General features: G+C 38.5%; 1 protein-coding gene across 2 annotated transcripts in view; it reads right to left on the bottom strand.

Moving 5' to 3' along the window:
• The window catches only part of CAP2 (cyclase associated actin cytoskeleton regulatory protein 2), a 68,662-nt gene that overhangs the window by 37,458 nt on the left and 14,717 nt on the right, over nucleotides 1-16,487 (bottom strand). For both annotated transcript variants that reach the window (XM_005149889.3, XM_031049732.2), the window contains one exon: nucleotides 16,173-16,273. In XM_005149889.3, the coding sequence (XP_005149946.1) occupies nucleotides 16,173-16,273 (101 nt within the window). The remainder of the gene's footprint in view (nucleotides 1-16,172; nucleotides 16,274-16,487) is intronic.

Genomic DNA, 16,487 nt, shown 5'->3' on the forward strand with positions numbered 1-16,487 from the left:
ATGCTGTAATTCATTCCTTGCCTGTCCTCTGTAAGCACACCCTAAGACTAATGGCTACAAGAGATGGTAGGTGAAGGGTTTTGTACAATTTTCCTCCCCAGAACTCTATAGTTTGGGTTAAAGCTGCATGTGACAACATGTTTACATGCTAACAGTGTGGAGGGGAGGTAAATCTCTATACTTACAGGTTCTCCCTGCTGTTCAAATCGGTGGCCTTTTGGCATTTTTCTGAACACTACACATTTTCTGTACATGATCATAGAATCATAGAATAGTTAGGGTTGGAAAGGACCTTAACATCATCTAGTTCCACCCTCCTGCCATGGGCAGGGACACCTCACACTAAACCATGCCACCCAAGGCTCTGTCCAACCTGGCCTTGAACACTGCCAGGGATGCAGCATTCACAGCCTCCCTGGGCAACCCATTCCAGTGCCTCACCACCCTTACAGTAAAGAATTTCTTCCTTATATCCAGTCTAAACCTCTGCTGTTTAAGTTTCAACCCGTTACCCCTTGTCCTTTCACTACAGTCCCTAATGAATAGTCCATCCCCAGCATCCCTACAGGCTCCCTTCAGATACTGGAAGGCCGCTATGAGGTTTCCATGCAGCCTTCTTTTCTCCAGGCTGAACAGCCACAACTTGATGCACGTTGATTAGAATCTAACTGCTGTTTCAGTATCACCTATACCTCATTCAGGTGAATGAGTAGTGACTAGGAGAAAGCATTACTGGAATAGAAAAGTACTATTCATAGCTGGTGCATATTGCTAAATAAAACCCAACCCAAACCAAATGCAGTTAAGTTAATCTAATATGAATGGGTGCATTTATAATAATTTTGTGAAAGGCTGGGGAAGCTCATGATGTTTTTACTTGGGGTTTCTTCAATCTAAAAGAAAACAAGGAAATTTTATATACAGGCCTATGTGGATGCAACTTAAAATATATAAAAGTCAGCAAATTTGAAGTTGTAGCAAAGTAAAACAGCCAAAATTATATTTATTCATCTTAAAATGTGATGGCATGAATAAAAGATAACCTGTCTGTTAGGATGAAAATTAGTGCAAGGAAGATGTTAAAAGAGGCCCAACTTGGACAGTGTTTGGGGAGAAGAGGATATTATGGTCTGACAGGCTGAGATTTGGAAGAGGGTAATCATCTCTATAAATGAAGAAATAAATAATAAGGGAAAAATTGTATGAGCATAGGAAACTTAAATCTTCCAGACACAGATATAAATAACAGCAATTTTAGATGTTCTTCAGCATTTCAGAAGATAGACCTTTTAGTACAGAAATTCATAGAACAACAAAGTCTGCTATTTTAAGCTTAGTGTTTTTGGAAATAATCTACTCCTGCTGGGCAGGAGGGAGGAATTGTAGGAAAGGGCTGGAGTCTCCTAATGAATAAAGAACTAAAGCAAGATACTAAGAATAATTACGAAACCCCCAAAGAGTGAAAAGAGGCCTTGATTAGCCAGAATTTTTTTTTTCAGGCATTATAAACTCCAGAAGCAAAGGAATGATGGGTAGAGGCCTTGTTGTATCTTGCATAGAAAAGTAAAACAAAGCATTTTTTTTATTTTTTTTTTTTAGCTACTGAAACAATAAAGAAATAAACTGATGAAGTGAGACCATGGCAGTGACCTGAAGGGTGAGCTGGACATGCCTGCATTCCTCTTGACATATAGCTTACCTGTTGTTGGACAAATGCTTTTCCCCAGTTTCAAGGAATCTGATGTACATAAAGATACTGAATGGATGGCTAAATAGAATGATGATAAATCAATGGGAATTACATCTTTTTTAATGGAAGTCAAACACATGTAGCTTAGAGTAAAAAATAATTGGGTCCATAGTATTTGCATTCTACAGTACTGAAGATGCTGGCAGATGGAAGCACAAGTAGAAAAGATTTTAAATGTGTATCATTTGGAGATAGTAGCAGATCACAGAAGTATGGAATGATGGACTGGGCAAATATGCCCAAGAAAAGGTGGAAAAAGTATGTTGAGATTTTATGGCTGTTAGTTTGACTTCAGCACATTTAGAATGGATTTGAAATGAGTGATTAAAAACACACAGTACAATTAAAAATGGGAGAGATTACAATGGGACTACATGTGGTTAAAATCATTACTTTTAGGGATTGTTTAGAGTTTTCAGTTTCTTAGACAAGGATAATGTGTCAAAAGTGTGGCTTTTTGCATTTTCTTATTATCCTGTACCTATAGGATATTGGAAACATTCAGTGCTCAGTGGATTACAATATTGGTTGCAACACTTGTGCTGTATGTCCAGAACTTACCTAGCCCAAAAAGCTTATAGTGTGTAGGGATCAGAGAACTTGCATCTCTCATCTTTGAGTTTAAACCCTAAGCAAAGAATCAGGCTAAAAAGTTTTTGCAATTTACAAGCAAAAATTTGTTAAGACTTCTGCCACAGTTTCTTCTTTTTTTTTTCCCCCCAAAAGCATTAAAAATGGCTGAGTTTTATTGTTTCTGAGCATTCAGGACTTCTTTCCATGCATCCCAGTAAAGTAATAGAAGAGCTTCCTCTCATTAAGAATGCATTAGTTCAGTCTATTACCATTCCAGTTCTCTCTTGTAGTCTTTGAAATGTGACACTTCATTGCTATCTCCTTCTATTTAGCAGGCAGCCTGTGTGACTAAGCAGACAGCACTATCTTTTATAGGCAGATGACTCTTTCATTAGACTGTCACATCCAGTGGAAGACTAATGAGTGAAAATGGACCAGGGGGATTTTTCTCAACAGCTGTGTGGCTCAGGCAAAAGACTGCCACAGAATGAAACAGCTGAAACTCTTTCAGTTATAATGAATGATAGTAATGAAGCCCAAGTGTCAAAAATGTATGGTTATCATAATTAAATTTATTGGGGTAGACTAGACCACAAACTTGCACACATCTATCTGCAGACAGAAATTGGCATATTTTGAAGTAACAGTAATTTTCAACTTGGGTCATCCTTTTGGCATTCTTGGGACTATCTACAGACATAGCAATCATCAGACTAAGGTGAATATTTGAAGGAAGCAAGTTCCTAAAATAATTTCCTACTTTGCTTTTAGCAATTTGTTTCAGGGGCTGGAGGAGTCAGCTGTAATTGTATACCTGAATGCCAGGACTGTGTGGTATTCCATTCACCACATCAGTTTTCTCATCACTAAAGTGTGGAATAAGGTGTCTCAAACCTTTACCTCAGATGTGTTTGAGAGCTGAGTTAGGTGACTGATATGGTTGGAAGAGCTGAAGTCTGACATGTATGCAGTGTCAGTCAAATTACATGCATGTAGAAACCTGTGGCTGATCTACAGTGAGTGACCTCTCTGTTGCCCTCACAGTAACAGTAAAGACAGGCCTCTTTACAGTTAAGCCTACAGAAGTTAATGGAGGAATCATACATATTTAGAATCATCTTTTTAACAGCAACTGGTTTAACTTTCTCTGTCACAATACAACGCCAACTACTAATATTTTCCAGAAGCCACTGCTTGAAAAAATGCTACTGGCCCTATGAGAGATGTCTAATGGTGATCATGCTTCTGACCTGTTTGAAGTAGTGAGTGCAGATTCCACCCAAATTTGCAGCCCTTCAGGCTAAGCAGACATAGATGCACTGAAACTGAAGCTTAAAGTTTGCTCTGGCAAAGTTCAGTTCTCCAGAGCAGATGTGATTTTAAGATCTGTCTCCTTCTCATTTTAAATGTTTTATTCAGTCTAAGTTACCCATCATACTGGTATCCAAGCGTTAATAAATACAAATGTTATTTATGTGTCAACAGTTTGGCAAACTATAAGAAGAAACAGTCACATGCATTCAGATCTCAAGTTACAAGTGAATTCTGTCCTTGGGAAAAAAAAAAACAACTAAATATAAGAGAAACAAATAAGGGATCTCCTCATGAAAATTAGTCAAGAAAATTACCAGACTGAACTGAAAATACTAAATTTGTCAAATGTTACTAAATAACATAGTTCCTCAGAGTCATACCACTGAAAAGCATAGTGTAAATATTAGAATCCACTGAATTCTGTTGTTGAAGAATAATACACACCTTCACATATATACTAACATTATATATATGTAATGCTAACATTAAAAGTGATAATTTTCAAATCAAAATACAGATCTATATACATTCTGAATTCCTAAAATAAACGTGACTTTATTCCGAAACCAAATAGTGAAGAGGATGTGAGGGAAAACAATTGGGATTAAGTAGTCCAGAGTTCTAATCACAGTTTCTGCAGAAATGATTTTGGGGCCTTTGGGTCTAGCGAAAGAAACAATGACAGGCAGCAAGTAGCAACTACAGATGGAACTTCACTGTTATGAGCAAAGACCCCAGTTTTCTCTAAAATTGAAGGTACTGCAAGAGGAAGAGAAACAGTTTGCCTTTTATATTCTGCTTCCAAGAGCCTCTTCAAAGTGAAGTGGTGAAGTGGCTGGTGGCTTGAAGGGAGAAGCAAGAAATGGAAAAAGAGTAGAGTTTAGATTAAGTATGGAGCTGCCATAGAAATTATCCAGGCCAGCTGGAGAGACAGTATTTATTTTGTACAGCTAATTGGCCGATAGAGATTTTTTTAAAACTGGGCCAAATGCTGAAGAGTCAGTGGCAGTTGTCCAAACAGAGCACTTCTTATACCGGAAAGGGAAGGGCAAAAAAAAAGTCACCTTTTTCCTACTGGTCCATGCAGAAAACAGGATTGAAATTCTAGTCAAAATTTAAGTCAGTGTGAGATTTGCCATTGATTTTGATGGAGCCAGACACCACCCCAGATATTTTCTTTTCTATTTTCAGACAGATACATTTAACTACCACCAATCAGCTGTCCTCTCTTAGTGGTTTTTTTTTTAGTGTTTTCCAGCCTCGGTGCCTATGTCTATATTAGGGAATTTCTGCTAAAATTTCTCAGCATTGCTACTGCTTGTCCAGGACCAATCTAAGGTTATATCAGTGCTGAGTCTCTCTAGCTGCTTATATCTGCCAGTGTACTAAACACTGTGCACGTGTAACTAAGCACAGTGCTAGCCAGTATTACTTATTTGTTGTTTCAGAGTAGCATCTGTATCTAGGTTCGTTAACTTCATCTTTTAGTAAGCTTAACTGACTGTTAAACCACTCAGAGCTCTTACCTCTGGTCAAGCTCAAACAATATTGGTCTTACAGATCTTTCAGTGCTAATAACATAAGACATGGATTGAGTTGTTTTGGGTAGATTGTTACAGTTTCTTTCTCTGTATGATACATGAACTGTACAGATGTACTGGAATAAAGCAGTATTTAAAGACATGATTGTTGTTTCCACATTAATTACAAAATTACTACCTTGGATAAAGAATTTTCTGCATCTTTTGCTCCAATAAGATTTGCCCCAGTGTTTCAGAATTTCCTCTCAGCTCTCCCAGTTTTGAGTGACAAGAATTGTTATAATTCATCTCAAGGGATCATTAACTTTAAAACCTAATGAATACTATTTAAATGTCAGCTTTGTGATATAGTTAATCATTAATCTTAGCAGAAGCAGTCAGTTATTTTGTTCATCTGTCACAGTTTCAAACAGATACAAATATTTGTCTGCAGGGCCATTTTAGCTACTGATTACTGCCAAATGGAGAAGGAGGAGATCGTATTCTCACAAAGCATCTCCACCTACTAGAGAAGAAGACCAAGTCCAGAGCTCTCCCAAAGCTCAGGCTTCTTTTGTGTCTTCCAGATTGACAAATTCTTCATGAATCTCTTTTACAAAGACAAAATATCTGCAAGTCTCTTGACCTCTCTTCACCTTTGACATGGAAGTTCCAAACCCAGGTGTGGTGTATTGATAGTTAGGGATTCCAGAAGATTCAGCATAGAAGAATACCAAGAATTGCGTGCAAAACTCAACAGTCCACAAGTAACTGAAGATGTGGTCTATTTATAAACAAAAGGTTGGGTTTTTTTTTGTTTTCAATATCTGTCTTTTCTGAAGTTTTGGAAATGTTCAAGGATGCAAGTTTTGTCATTGCAGACTGCTGGCTTCTGCAGAGGATCACTCACCTGCTGAAGATTTCAAAGCCTTGTCCTTGCACAGCATACAGTCATGGATCTACATTTAATGGCCTCCACATCAGTGAATTATAAGATGCTATTGGCACATTGCAGCACGTGATCTTCTAGTCCCTGGTGCTTATCTATAGACTGGACATCCCCAGAATTGATTGTCAGGTTGGCGGAATTTGTGCTGTCATGTCCTGCCTTTATAATATGCAATTAGTGATAATCATAGCAACAAACAGCTGATAAAAACAGACAAATGTTTTGAGAACAGGCATAAAACATCATAAAAACAAATGGCTTTTCTGCAATGCAGAGGATGCATCTTTAAAATGTATACTAGGCCACCACTCTTGACTGGAGCTGCTAAAATGACAGCAACAAAAAAAAAAAAAAACCAGCATAGTGATCAGCTGCTTTTCATGTGCCTTCAATTTGTCCCTGGAACTGTTGAGGTGAAAAGCTTATACTGTAAATGAATGACAACTCAGAAAATTGTGCAATTTTCCAGGCGGAATTGATTTCATAGAATCATAGAATAGTTAGGGTTGGAAAGGACCTTAAGATCATCTAGTTCCAACCCCCCTGCCATGGGCAGGGACACCTCACACTAAACCATATCACCCAAGGCTTCATCCAACCTGGCCTTGAACACTGCCAGGGATGGAGCATTCACAACTTCCCTGGGCAACCCGTTCCAGTGCCTCACCACCCTCACAGTAAAGAATTTCTTCCTTATATCCAGTCTAAACCTTTGCTGTTTAAGTTTTAACCTGTTACCCCTTGTCCTTTCACTGCAGTCCCTAATGAATAGTCCCTCACCAGCAACCCTGTAGGCCCCCTTCAAATACTGGAAGGCTGCTATGAGGTCTCCACGCAGCCTTCTCTTCTTCAGGCTGAACAGCCCCAACTTTAACTAATGACATTACAGGAATATCCTTTGTATCACATGTTAAAGGTTATACCATGATAAAGTTATAGATTTATTGGATTCAGTATTAGGGAGAGTCAATAGCAAGCAAATGCCAACCTGCACAGCATTTACAGAAGTTAGCCTCAATCTTCCTGAGAGGGCTCTTCTAGCTTTCCATCCTGACTAGCCTGCAAAAACAAGCAGGTTTCTCAAAGAGAGATGGGAAAAGGAAACCAGCCCACTTCAGAATGTCATTGAAGAACAGAAACTGTGGTACATGAATTTCACAGACTTCCAAAGCTTCTAGTTTCTACTATTACTTGGAGCTACATTCTGTGTCTCTGAAAGTGTGCATTACTTCTTTAAGTAAATAGGAACCACATACAATGTATGGAATAGCCAAAATCCAAACTTTGGCTATTGTATATATCAACCACTTTTAAAATTCAGCTTCCTTTTTTTTTCCCTCATGGACATCTGAGTTCAGAATTCTTTGGAAGACCTGGTTGCATGTGTCAAAGAATTATTTGCAGAGCGACATCATTTCACCGAGGAAAGGCAAACTTACATTTCTTCCATGGTACTGACACTGTAAACCAGCACATCCAGCAGCCACAAAGATTTCAGGGACCTGCAGGTCTCATTGCCTTCTGTACAAATGAGCTTTTGCCTGCACTGGCTGCAGGCACTCCAGTTATTTCTCTGATAAGTTTGCCCCTGAGGTCTGCTGCCAAGGAGTCCCACTCTCTATGCCCAGCAATTATTTCAGAAGCCCTTCTCATTAAAGGTCCAAATCCATGCTGAAGAAATTTCATAAGAGCTTTATGATTTCACAGGCTTTAGAATGTCATTCAGGTGTCCCTGATTTAACAAATGCAAGTTCTAGGAAGTTCAATTGCTTATCTCTGTAAATTAAAAAGGTTACAGCACTTGTAAGGTTATCACTTCACAAATACTCTTGCAGTGTTCACTGGGCACTCTACTGAAGAGCCAATTTCTTGACTTTCTGTGTCTGACAAATACCAAATACCCTGATATAAACACTGGAAAACCATCCAGTTCTAAAACATTTCACTATATTTAGGGAGAGAGCTTGGATAAATCAGTTCTTACATTGAAACGGTTTTGTGTACATTCTGCCTCTCACACAGTTCAGGACAACTGGTGACATTGCCCACCTCAGTTTGCAAGTAGTCCCACTGAGCTCTCTGTAGGTAACTTGCACAGTACCAAAATCTGTCTCCTTGAAGCTTTACTTCCACTTTTATTACCTCAGAAGAATCCCAGACCCTGACTAAGATGTGCTAATGTGGAAGAAAGTTTAAAGCTTAAAGCTGACACATCTATAATGGTATTTAATGTTTCTTCTCATCTGAACCATGCTTTCCTTTTCAGAGATGCTAAATACCAAAAACCTACATTTATGTGGAGAGGGCCTCAGCATCTCTGAAAGGCAAAGTAGTTATGCTAATGCACAGTGATGTGACTGAAGAGCAGAGCTGACCTACAGTTTTTTTTTTTTTAAACAGAACATGTATTAAAGCAACAAGAAAGAAATTTTTCCTCCTCAAAAATCTACTTCAAGATCCTAAACCAATCTTTTTATTATAGCTTTGGGATTTAGAATAAAACATACATTTAATCTTATGAAACAAAATAGCAAAAAATTAAACTGCTTTGCTCTTCAGATTAGTTTAGAAGTATATAATTCAATTTATGGATGTCAGTAGATGAACATAAGTTAGCAGGGATAGGGACATAGTTTAAGCTATCCTAATGGACTCTTTAACATTCCAAAATCAGCCATATTGATCATGCAATTCAGACTGGATGAAAAGAGGCAATACACATTTGTGGCCACATTCTACCCCAATCAGTTCTGACAGCACTCCCAGCTTATTTAAAACAACATTCAAACTGCACATTGGTTTCCCTTGTGGCTTAATTCTCATTATTCACTGAACTCCTTTTTACTAGAAACTGACTGAAGAGCCAGATTCTGAGCTCATTGTTTTTTTGCTGACTACAATGAACAGCCTTCTCAGTTTCCAAGCCCAGCATTTCTATATACTCAAAACAGCTGCAACCACCAACTAGCAAAATAAAAGCAGGTTAGGAATGGGGAGGCAGGATGAGTGAAAAGTGTGCATGTGCTTTTCAGAAAGAATGAGACTGAAAATTAATAAAAGGTTTTCTCATAATAGATAACAACAAATGCCATCAATAAAGCATGGGAGATATGTGTCCAAAACATAGAAAAATGTAATAAAAAACTAATGGATGTGTATTTCTTAGCTTGGAATAAATGAGTTTAAGTAGTGTTACCACTCCAACTTGAAAAATCATTATTTTCCACAAGAGAAAGAAGAACCATGAGGACTGATGCCAGTAAAAAGGGAGTTTTCAGGAATATGAGGTTCATGCTGATGATAAAAACATGGATACTGCCTGACTGCTCCTCTGTCTTGGTTTTCCTGGTGAATCAAGATAGTTTAACTTGCCAGTGGTTCACTGGAAATTACTGCTTTGAGAACCGCAGAGCTCACTGCTCTAAGGTAGAGTGCCCAAGATTATTACCACCCATGCCCTCTCAATCCTGGGCTCCTTTGAATCAGAAAGAAAAACAGAAGTCTGATTACCTTTTCAAGCCTTTCTCATGGACTCTGGATCTGTGCCAACTCTATGTCTTCAATCCTTCCTAAAAAGATCCTCCTGATTTTACCCTGGGCAAGTGTCCTACACAGTACTTTGCAACAGGCTCACTGAGAAACTCTCACACTGTATTTGTGGCTATGAGTGCAGCTGGTCCACACACCAAAGCTACCTGTTGTTTAGCTAGCTAATTTAGCCAAGGAATTTTATCATGTAATTTTTGGTTAAGCTGACACAGTGGTTTTCAACCTGTGGGACACTTATGCCTGTAAGTCTATACACTACTTCTACTGGAAAACCACTAAGAAAAACAGGTTTCCTGCCAATAGACTCAAATTTGGTCTTAAAGGACTTCAGTGAAAAATTTTTAGAGGACAGCAAAATTAGCATAAGCTAGAGCATATGAATAGTTCTGATTTAGACTTCAAATGGCTGGAAATGTAACATATGCCTTGAATAACGGCTCCAATAATTAGTTTAATTAATTAATTAGAAAAACATGAACCTTCAGTCTAGCCTGCCCACTTGAATATTATTCTGAATTCATCTGGTCAATTAAAGAACCCTTCACAATCAGAATTTTTTTCATATGAGAGAGTTATCTTTTAACATTTCCTTGCCAAACATGATGGAGTTTTCTTTGGTTTGCCATTTCATGTAGGTTTTCCCACTCAAACCATTCTGATAAAGTTTTTCTGGCATCCTCTGGTGATCAGAAAATCCCACTGTTCTGGGTAATCACATACAGATATAACCCCTGCTTTTAGTGGGCCAACAGTTTTAGACCCTTACGCAAAAAACTGGTCCCTGATCAACTGCACTACTTTGAAACCAGCTACTTAGGGGTTTAGTCAGGAACTACTCCATATGCAAAGAAGCCCCATGAAAACCAGTTATGAAGAACTGTTGATAGCCTTGGCTCATTGTGTTTCTGATTTGTTATGTTTCTGACTGAGGAAATGCCATATGGAATGTTTTCATTACATATTACTACCTCCACCCACTTCTCAGAATGGTTGGTTAGGGTTGGAAAGACCTTAAGACAATCTAGTTCCAAGCCCACTGCCATGGGCAGGGACAACTCACACTAGACCATGCCACCCAAGGCTCTGTCCAACAGTGTCCTTGAACACTGCCAGGGATGGAGCATTTACCACGTCTTTGGGCAGCCTGTTCCAGTGCCTCACAACCCTCACAGTAAAGAACTTCCTCCTTATATCTAATCTGAACTTCCCCTGTTTAAGTCTGGACTCATTACCCCTTGTCCTATCACTACAGTCCCTCTCAGGTATCCTTGTAGGCCCCCTTCAGATATTGGAAGGCTGCTGTGAGGTCTCCATGCAGCCCACTCCACCCTTAAATTTACATGTGCATGTTTCTCATGCCAGCAATACACAACTAAATGGCCAGCAATGGCCACCATCTCATGTATTTTTCAGTAGAGTCTGTTTTACTTTCGTGTCTTCCTTTCCTTTTTAAATAAGAAGACAACTAAGTGGTATTTACTGCAATGTCAGTGTCAAGAAACTAACAGCTTGATCCAGCTCCCATCAAAACTAATGGAAAAACTCACACTCTTTCAAAGGATGTTTGTCTAGACTCTCAATGGACAGGTTTATGTTTATGCTCAGGAGCCATCTTATTCCCAGGTGTCTTACAGTCTGAGAGGTGCAACCACATCTGCACACCACTGCCCCTGACCCAGTAAATCCATCTTGTTTTGAAAGCCAGATTCAATGCCCAGGCCACAAGTGAAGCTATACTTAGGAGCAGTGCAATCAAAAGTTGTAAAGCTCCTAAAAAGAATACTTTTTTTTCTGGATTAGCCACTTGGCTACATAGTGTATACTGCATTTCCATCTTTCTTGTCATATTAAAATGAACATTCTTTATTGCTTATGTTGGGAAGTATGTTGTCGTACATACACAGGGTAATAAATCTAGCTGAATTAGCATTACAAAATAAACTTTAATATTGATAGATTTCCAAGGTTGCTTTTCTGGTTGGTCATATATATTTTTTTTTTACTTTTCGTGGATAGCAGTACCATTTTTTTCCACACAGTCTTTTTCTTTCAGCTGAGTGTACCTTGTATGCTTTAAAAAATCTCTGCCTTTTTATTCTTTTTTATGTGTTCTGTTTTTCCCAGTCCCGTAGCAGCTACTTGGTTGGGTGTTTATTTCATGTAGCAGAAAATACCTACCACAGAAATGCAAAGGCATCCTGACAGCAAGTTTGTCTTTGGGCATGTTGACATCATCCTCCTTTCTGAGCTCTAATTCAACTTTCAACACAATGCCTAAAACCGCAGAGCCTCTGGGCACAAAAGATGAACACGAGAGTACACTTGTGCATTCTGTTGCCCTGTAAGCAAATTGCCTTGTTAATGAGGAATCAGTGAAATAATGGGTTTGATAGTCTGGGTTTAGATTAGCTAAAATAAAGTGCAAAAATGTTTTTTTGTGTATCACAGGCAGCAGCACATCCTGTTCAACTTTCAATGCTATGAAAGTCATTGACTAATTCTTCAACCTCTATCATGAGAAAAGACAAGATACAGCCATTTCATGTGTAATAACTACTCTTTGAAAAAAATGAGGAAGCTAGGATTTTTTAACTTCACTGAGGGTTGGAACTAGATGATCTTAATGTCCTTTCCAACCCTAACTATTCTATGATTCTACGATAGGCCAAATCAGAGCTGCACTTTACAAAGTGCATATATACCTCATAAAAGATAACTCCTGCTTTCATCTGTCTTACTGTATTTACACAGCCTGTGCCTGGAAGGAGGAGAATGCCATTGCTTTCATGTAATAAAGAAAAGAAACTCTGGGTATGTACATATGACCAATGTCTGTGGGGTGAACATTGCTTCCCCTGCTCATGATGACAACAAATCATTGCACACACAGACAGAAACCCTGCAGACTAGAAAATGTACTGTGAATTGCTGCTCCATGCTATCTTGTTCATGTAGTCATACATGTAACGTATTGTATCTCAAGTCTCTTCCAACAGCAAGAATGCTCCAAGCTGGTTGCTGTCTGAGCTCTGCATTTCAGCAGCTGGAAACTGATGAAAAAGAAGAGGTAAAAGGCATCCATATTTCTATAGTTTTCCTTTCCAAGCTAAATAGCTTGGATGAGAGAAGAGGATAACATAGCTGAATCACTCAGACAATCCGATCTTTCATCTAATTCTGTTGCGAGGTTAAAAGATTTTTACAAATAAACAATTAAAAAAAGGCAAGTATTAGTTTATGTGTTTGACAGGATGGCTGTAATTATGCTGTGCTCTGTACCACATGCAATACGAAAATATGTAAATTTTATGTTATCTGTCCTTCTTCCGTAGAACTAGTATATTATCTTCTTATAATGTCCCATCTGGTACGCTACTCAAAGTTGGATGAAAGTATTCTACCACTTGAGATATCACACAAACAAAAACAATGTGAAGCAGCTCACAATAAACACATCACTAAAACCTGCTTCTTGGCCTTCTAAAATCTTGCTGGCTCTGCTCTGACAGGGCAGAGAGCCCATCAAACCTGCTTGACCAGCTTTCTCACAAGGACACAATCTGAAGGTGGACTCTGTCTTCCACAGGCAGCTCTTTGTCATCCTCAGCCCATCTTTTGTAGTGGTGGATGCAGCTGGGCAAAATGATGGGACTCATATCTCTCTGATCCAGCAATCACCCAGTGCTATTCTATCAGCTGGGCATAAGAGAACTGCCTACGCTGTAGACCCACAGTCTGTTTTACAGCCTTTTTGAATTTCACTCTTTCTGACAGAAGAATGGTTCAGTGTTGGCACACATGGTGAGTCTGCTTCAGGGCTGTTACAACCTGTAATAGTTGGTGACAGCATCCAAGACACTGGTATGTCAGGCCAAAGACAGCTGGTTGGCAGCAGTCCTCACTCCTTCACTGACTTTACATGCTCTATAGTTATGACAGGACAGCAAAAAGTGGTTTGAAAACCCTCATGTGAGACACATTAAATCTGTGCCTGCAATGGACTTTGTTTTTAACACAAACAGGCATATAACCACCAGATTTTTATTCCAGAGTGACAGGACAGGAAAAGGACCTCTCTCAGCTGGTTAGGGTAATTTGTTTTAAATAGACTGAGTAAAAACCGTAACCATTCTCTCTGTCTGTCTTTTAAAAGTGGTTAGTTTCTTTAATGCAGTTGACTTCAGAGATTCACCACTGCATGTACTATAATTTCAATGAAAAGTATGCTGCTCTCAAGATTAAGTCTAAGCAGAACTCCTTTTTGACAAACTAATCTTTGTAAAATCCACTGTGCTCTTTGTTTAACAAAGCCAGGAGCTAGCTATTAGTTCTTTTATATATATTTTTAATATATTTTGTTCTCTTTAAACAGACTATTTAGAGTACAGCATGCTGAAAAGTAGGAATGGGGCATCTCAACAGCCATTTGTTATGGCTGTATTCTTCCTTTTGCCAGAAACACAAACCACACAGTCCTTACAGCAATCAGCATGAAACACATCACGTTAAATCCCTCATTTCTTTAGCATAATATGAAGTCTCTCTTTCTCTCATATTACCATTCTGCCCAGTCAGGTATGTGAGATTTTTCTAGGCAACAGGTGTTTTCTGAAATAAAATACAACCTTCCCCTTCAGCTCATTATGTGAAAGAGGCAGCAGCTGCAAGTATAATGCTGAGGACACATGGTCTGTGAGACACCCAGAAGAAAAATACTCCTTGTTCTGCTTGTTAAGGTAAAGCACAGATGTTGCTTCAGTGATAAGCATGAGCATAAGGCAACCATCGTCTGCTTCATGTTGTAAACTCAGAATCTAGGATTTCAGAATATTGAGAAGGCTGCAATCCAGAATCACCAGTTTCTTTATGTAAGCAAAAGTTGTTCATGTCTAAGCTCACAGTCCTAACAAATACTCCTTATCACAGTCTGAATTACACTTTCATCAACCATATGCTAGGGACTATCCACAGACTTGACAGAAAAATTATTAATCATCTTTTATATTGACTCAATTGTGACTATCAGATAGTGGCAAATGCATAAATTAATACATTTACAGATTTAAACATTTGCAGATAGTGTATATTAAAAAGATTTCAGTCATTTAGAACATTAAATGCAACTTTTGCCCCTGCTTAGTGTTGGTACTAAGGCTATTTCTGTATCTCTCAGATCTAGAGTGTTGAGAAATCAACTGCAAAACAGTGGTGTCTAATGCATATAATGACCGAACCTAGAACTGATGCTTTCCAGGTAGCAATTCTCTGCTCAGTTAGGTTGATAATTGACAACCTCCACCCCCATTTATCGATTTATCTGTAAGAACAAAGTACATACATTGTAGCTTATGGTATAACTGGTAAGGTAAAAAGGCTTTTTCTAATAAAAAGGAAGTGCAGCATTTCCTTAGAAACAGAAAGATCCTCTATTATTGCCTGATCTTCTCACCTCCTATTTTTCTATGGCCTAACTAGGTCAGACACTCTATCCTACCAACAAGAACACATAACACCACAGAGAAAACACAGTTCACAAAATAATACCAGAGCTCTTGCTCTATGAGTAGACTGGTTACTTTGGCTGTCTTGCAAAATATTTATGCTGGCCTTGCAGCATAAGTCCCAGAAGCTTGTAGGACTGCATGGTTTTCTGACTACAGCATTTGTTATGCAGAGTAGCAGCTGCAATGAACTGGGAAATCTACATACAGAGAAAGGCTCAATAGCATCTACTAGAAAAAAATAAAAGCTTCATACTCCTTCAGAACCAGGTCAGACTGATCCTGCTCTTTCATGGCTGTTTCTCTTGAAAAATTGATATTGGTAAGCTATTGGTAAGACGAGTCTATCCCTTATCATTCTATCCCACCAGTTTTACAGAAGACAGGTTTAAAAAATAAAATGAACAAGCTCTGATCACAAGATATTATACAGTTGCAAAGTAATTTCAACAAGAAAATGATATCATAGTACTTCCTTGCTGTGACATACATGTAAAAATGGTGTCATTTAAAGATGCAACCTAATATTTTTTTTAGTTTGATATGTTGCTCTGAATGAAAGAGACGTAATAAAAACAAACAATCAAAAGAACAAAATAGCTACATTAATTGGCATGATGATATATATGCCTAGAAGACAACCATAAGAAGTTATCGCTCCTCAGACCCACCTATTGTTTCCTACTCATTTGACTTGTGTTTTTAATTGTGTTCCTGTCCTTAGCAGCCAATGGGTCAATTCAAATCTCTTGTGACTGAGAATGTTTATATATTTTGTGTACTATGGTCTTCAACCTTTGAAGGGAAGCAGTTTCTTCTTACAAATCCATACAGCCTTTTGCCCTTCCCAAACCAGCTGTCATCAGTGTGTTATGCCAGGTTATTACTACTACAAGAACTAATAATTCAGATCACCGCTATTAGGATTCTGCTCTATCCAGCAGTCAAGGCTGATAACACAGATTCCAAGACTTGTATGCTTACATGACAGGGAGAAAATCTCAGTAAATACTCACATGTGTCTTCACATCACCTTCAAGAATCTTGCTGTACCTGAGAAAATCAGCAACACTTCCATTCAGCAGCCTATCAAAGGCTTCAACATATGGTGCTATGCCTGTAGAAAAAGAGCATTCCATTATAATGGATTCATAAAGTACATACTGCATAGGACATTCTTTTGTAGCAGATGGTGGAGAAATACCATAGAAGCAGGGGAAATAGCTGTAACTTAATTTCTGCCATACTCATTGATTTGTGACATTAGTGAAATAGGATGTATAATGAATTTTTCCTATCTAGAAAAAAAAACCCTGCTCTTGGTAGAACTT

Source organism: Melopsittacus undulatus, chromosome 1 (assembly GCF_012275295.1).
Source record: "Melopsittacus undulatus isolate bMelUnd1 chromosome 1, bMelUnd1.mat.Z, whole genome shotgun sequence".
NCBI classification, from domain to species: Eukaryota; Metazoa; Chordata; class Aves; order Psittaciformes; family Psittaculidae; genus Melopsittacus; species Melopsittacus undulatus.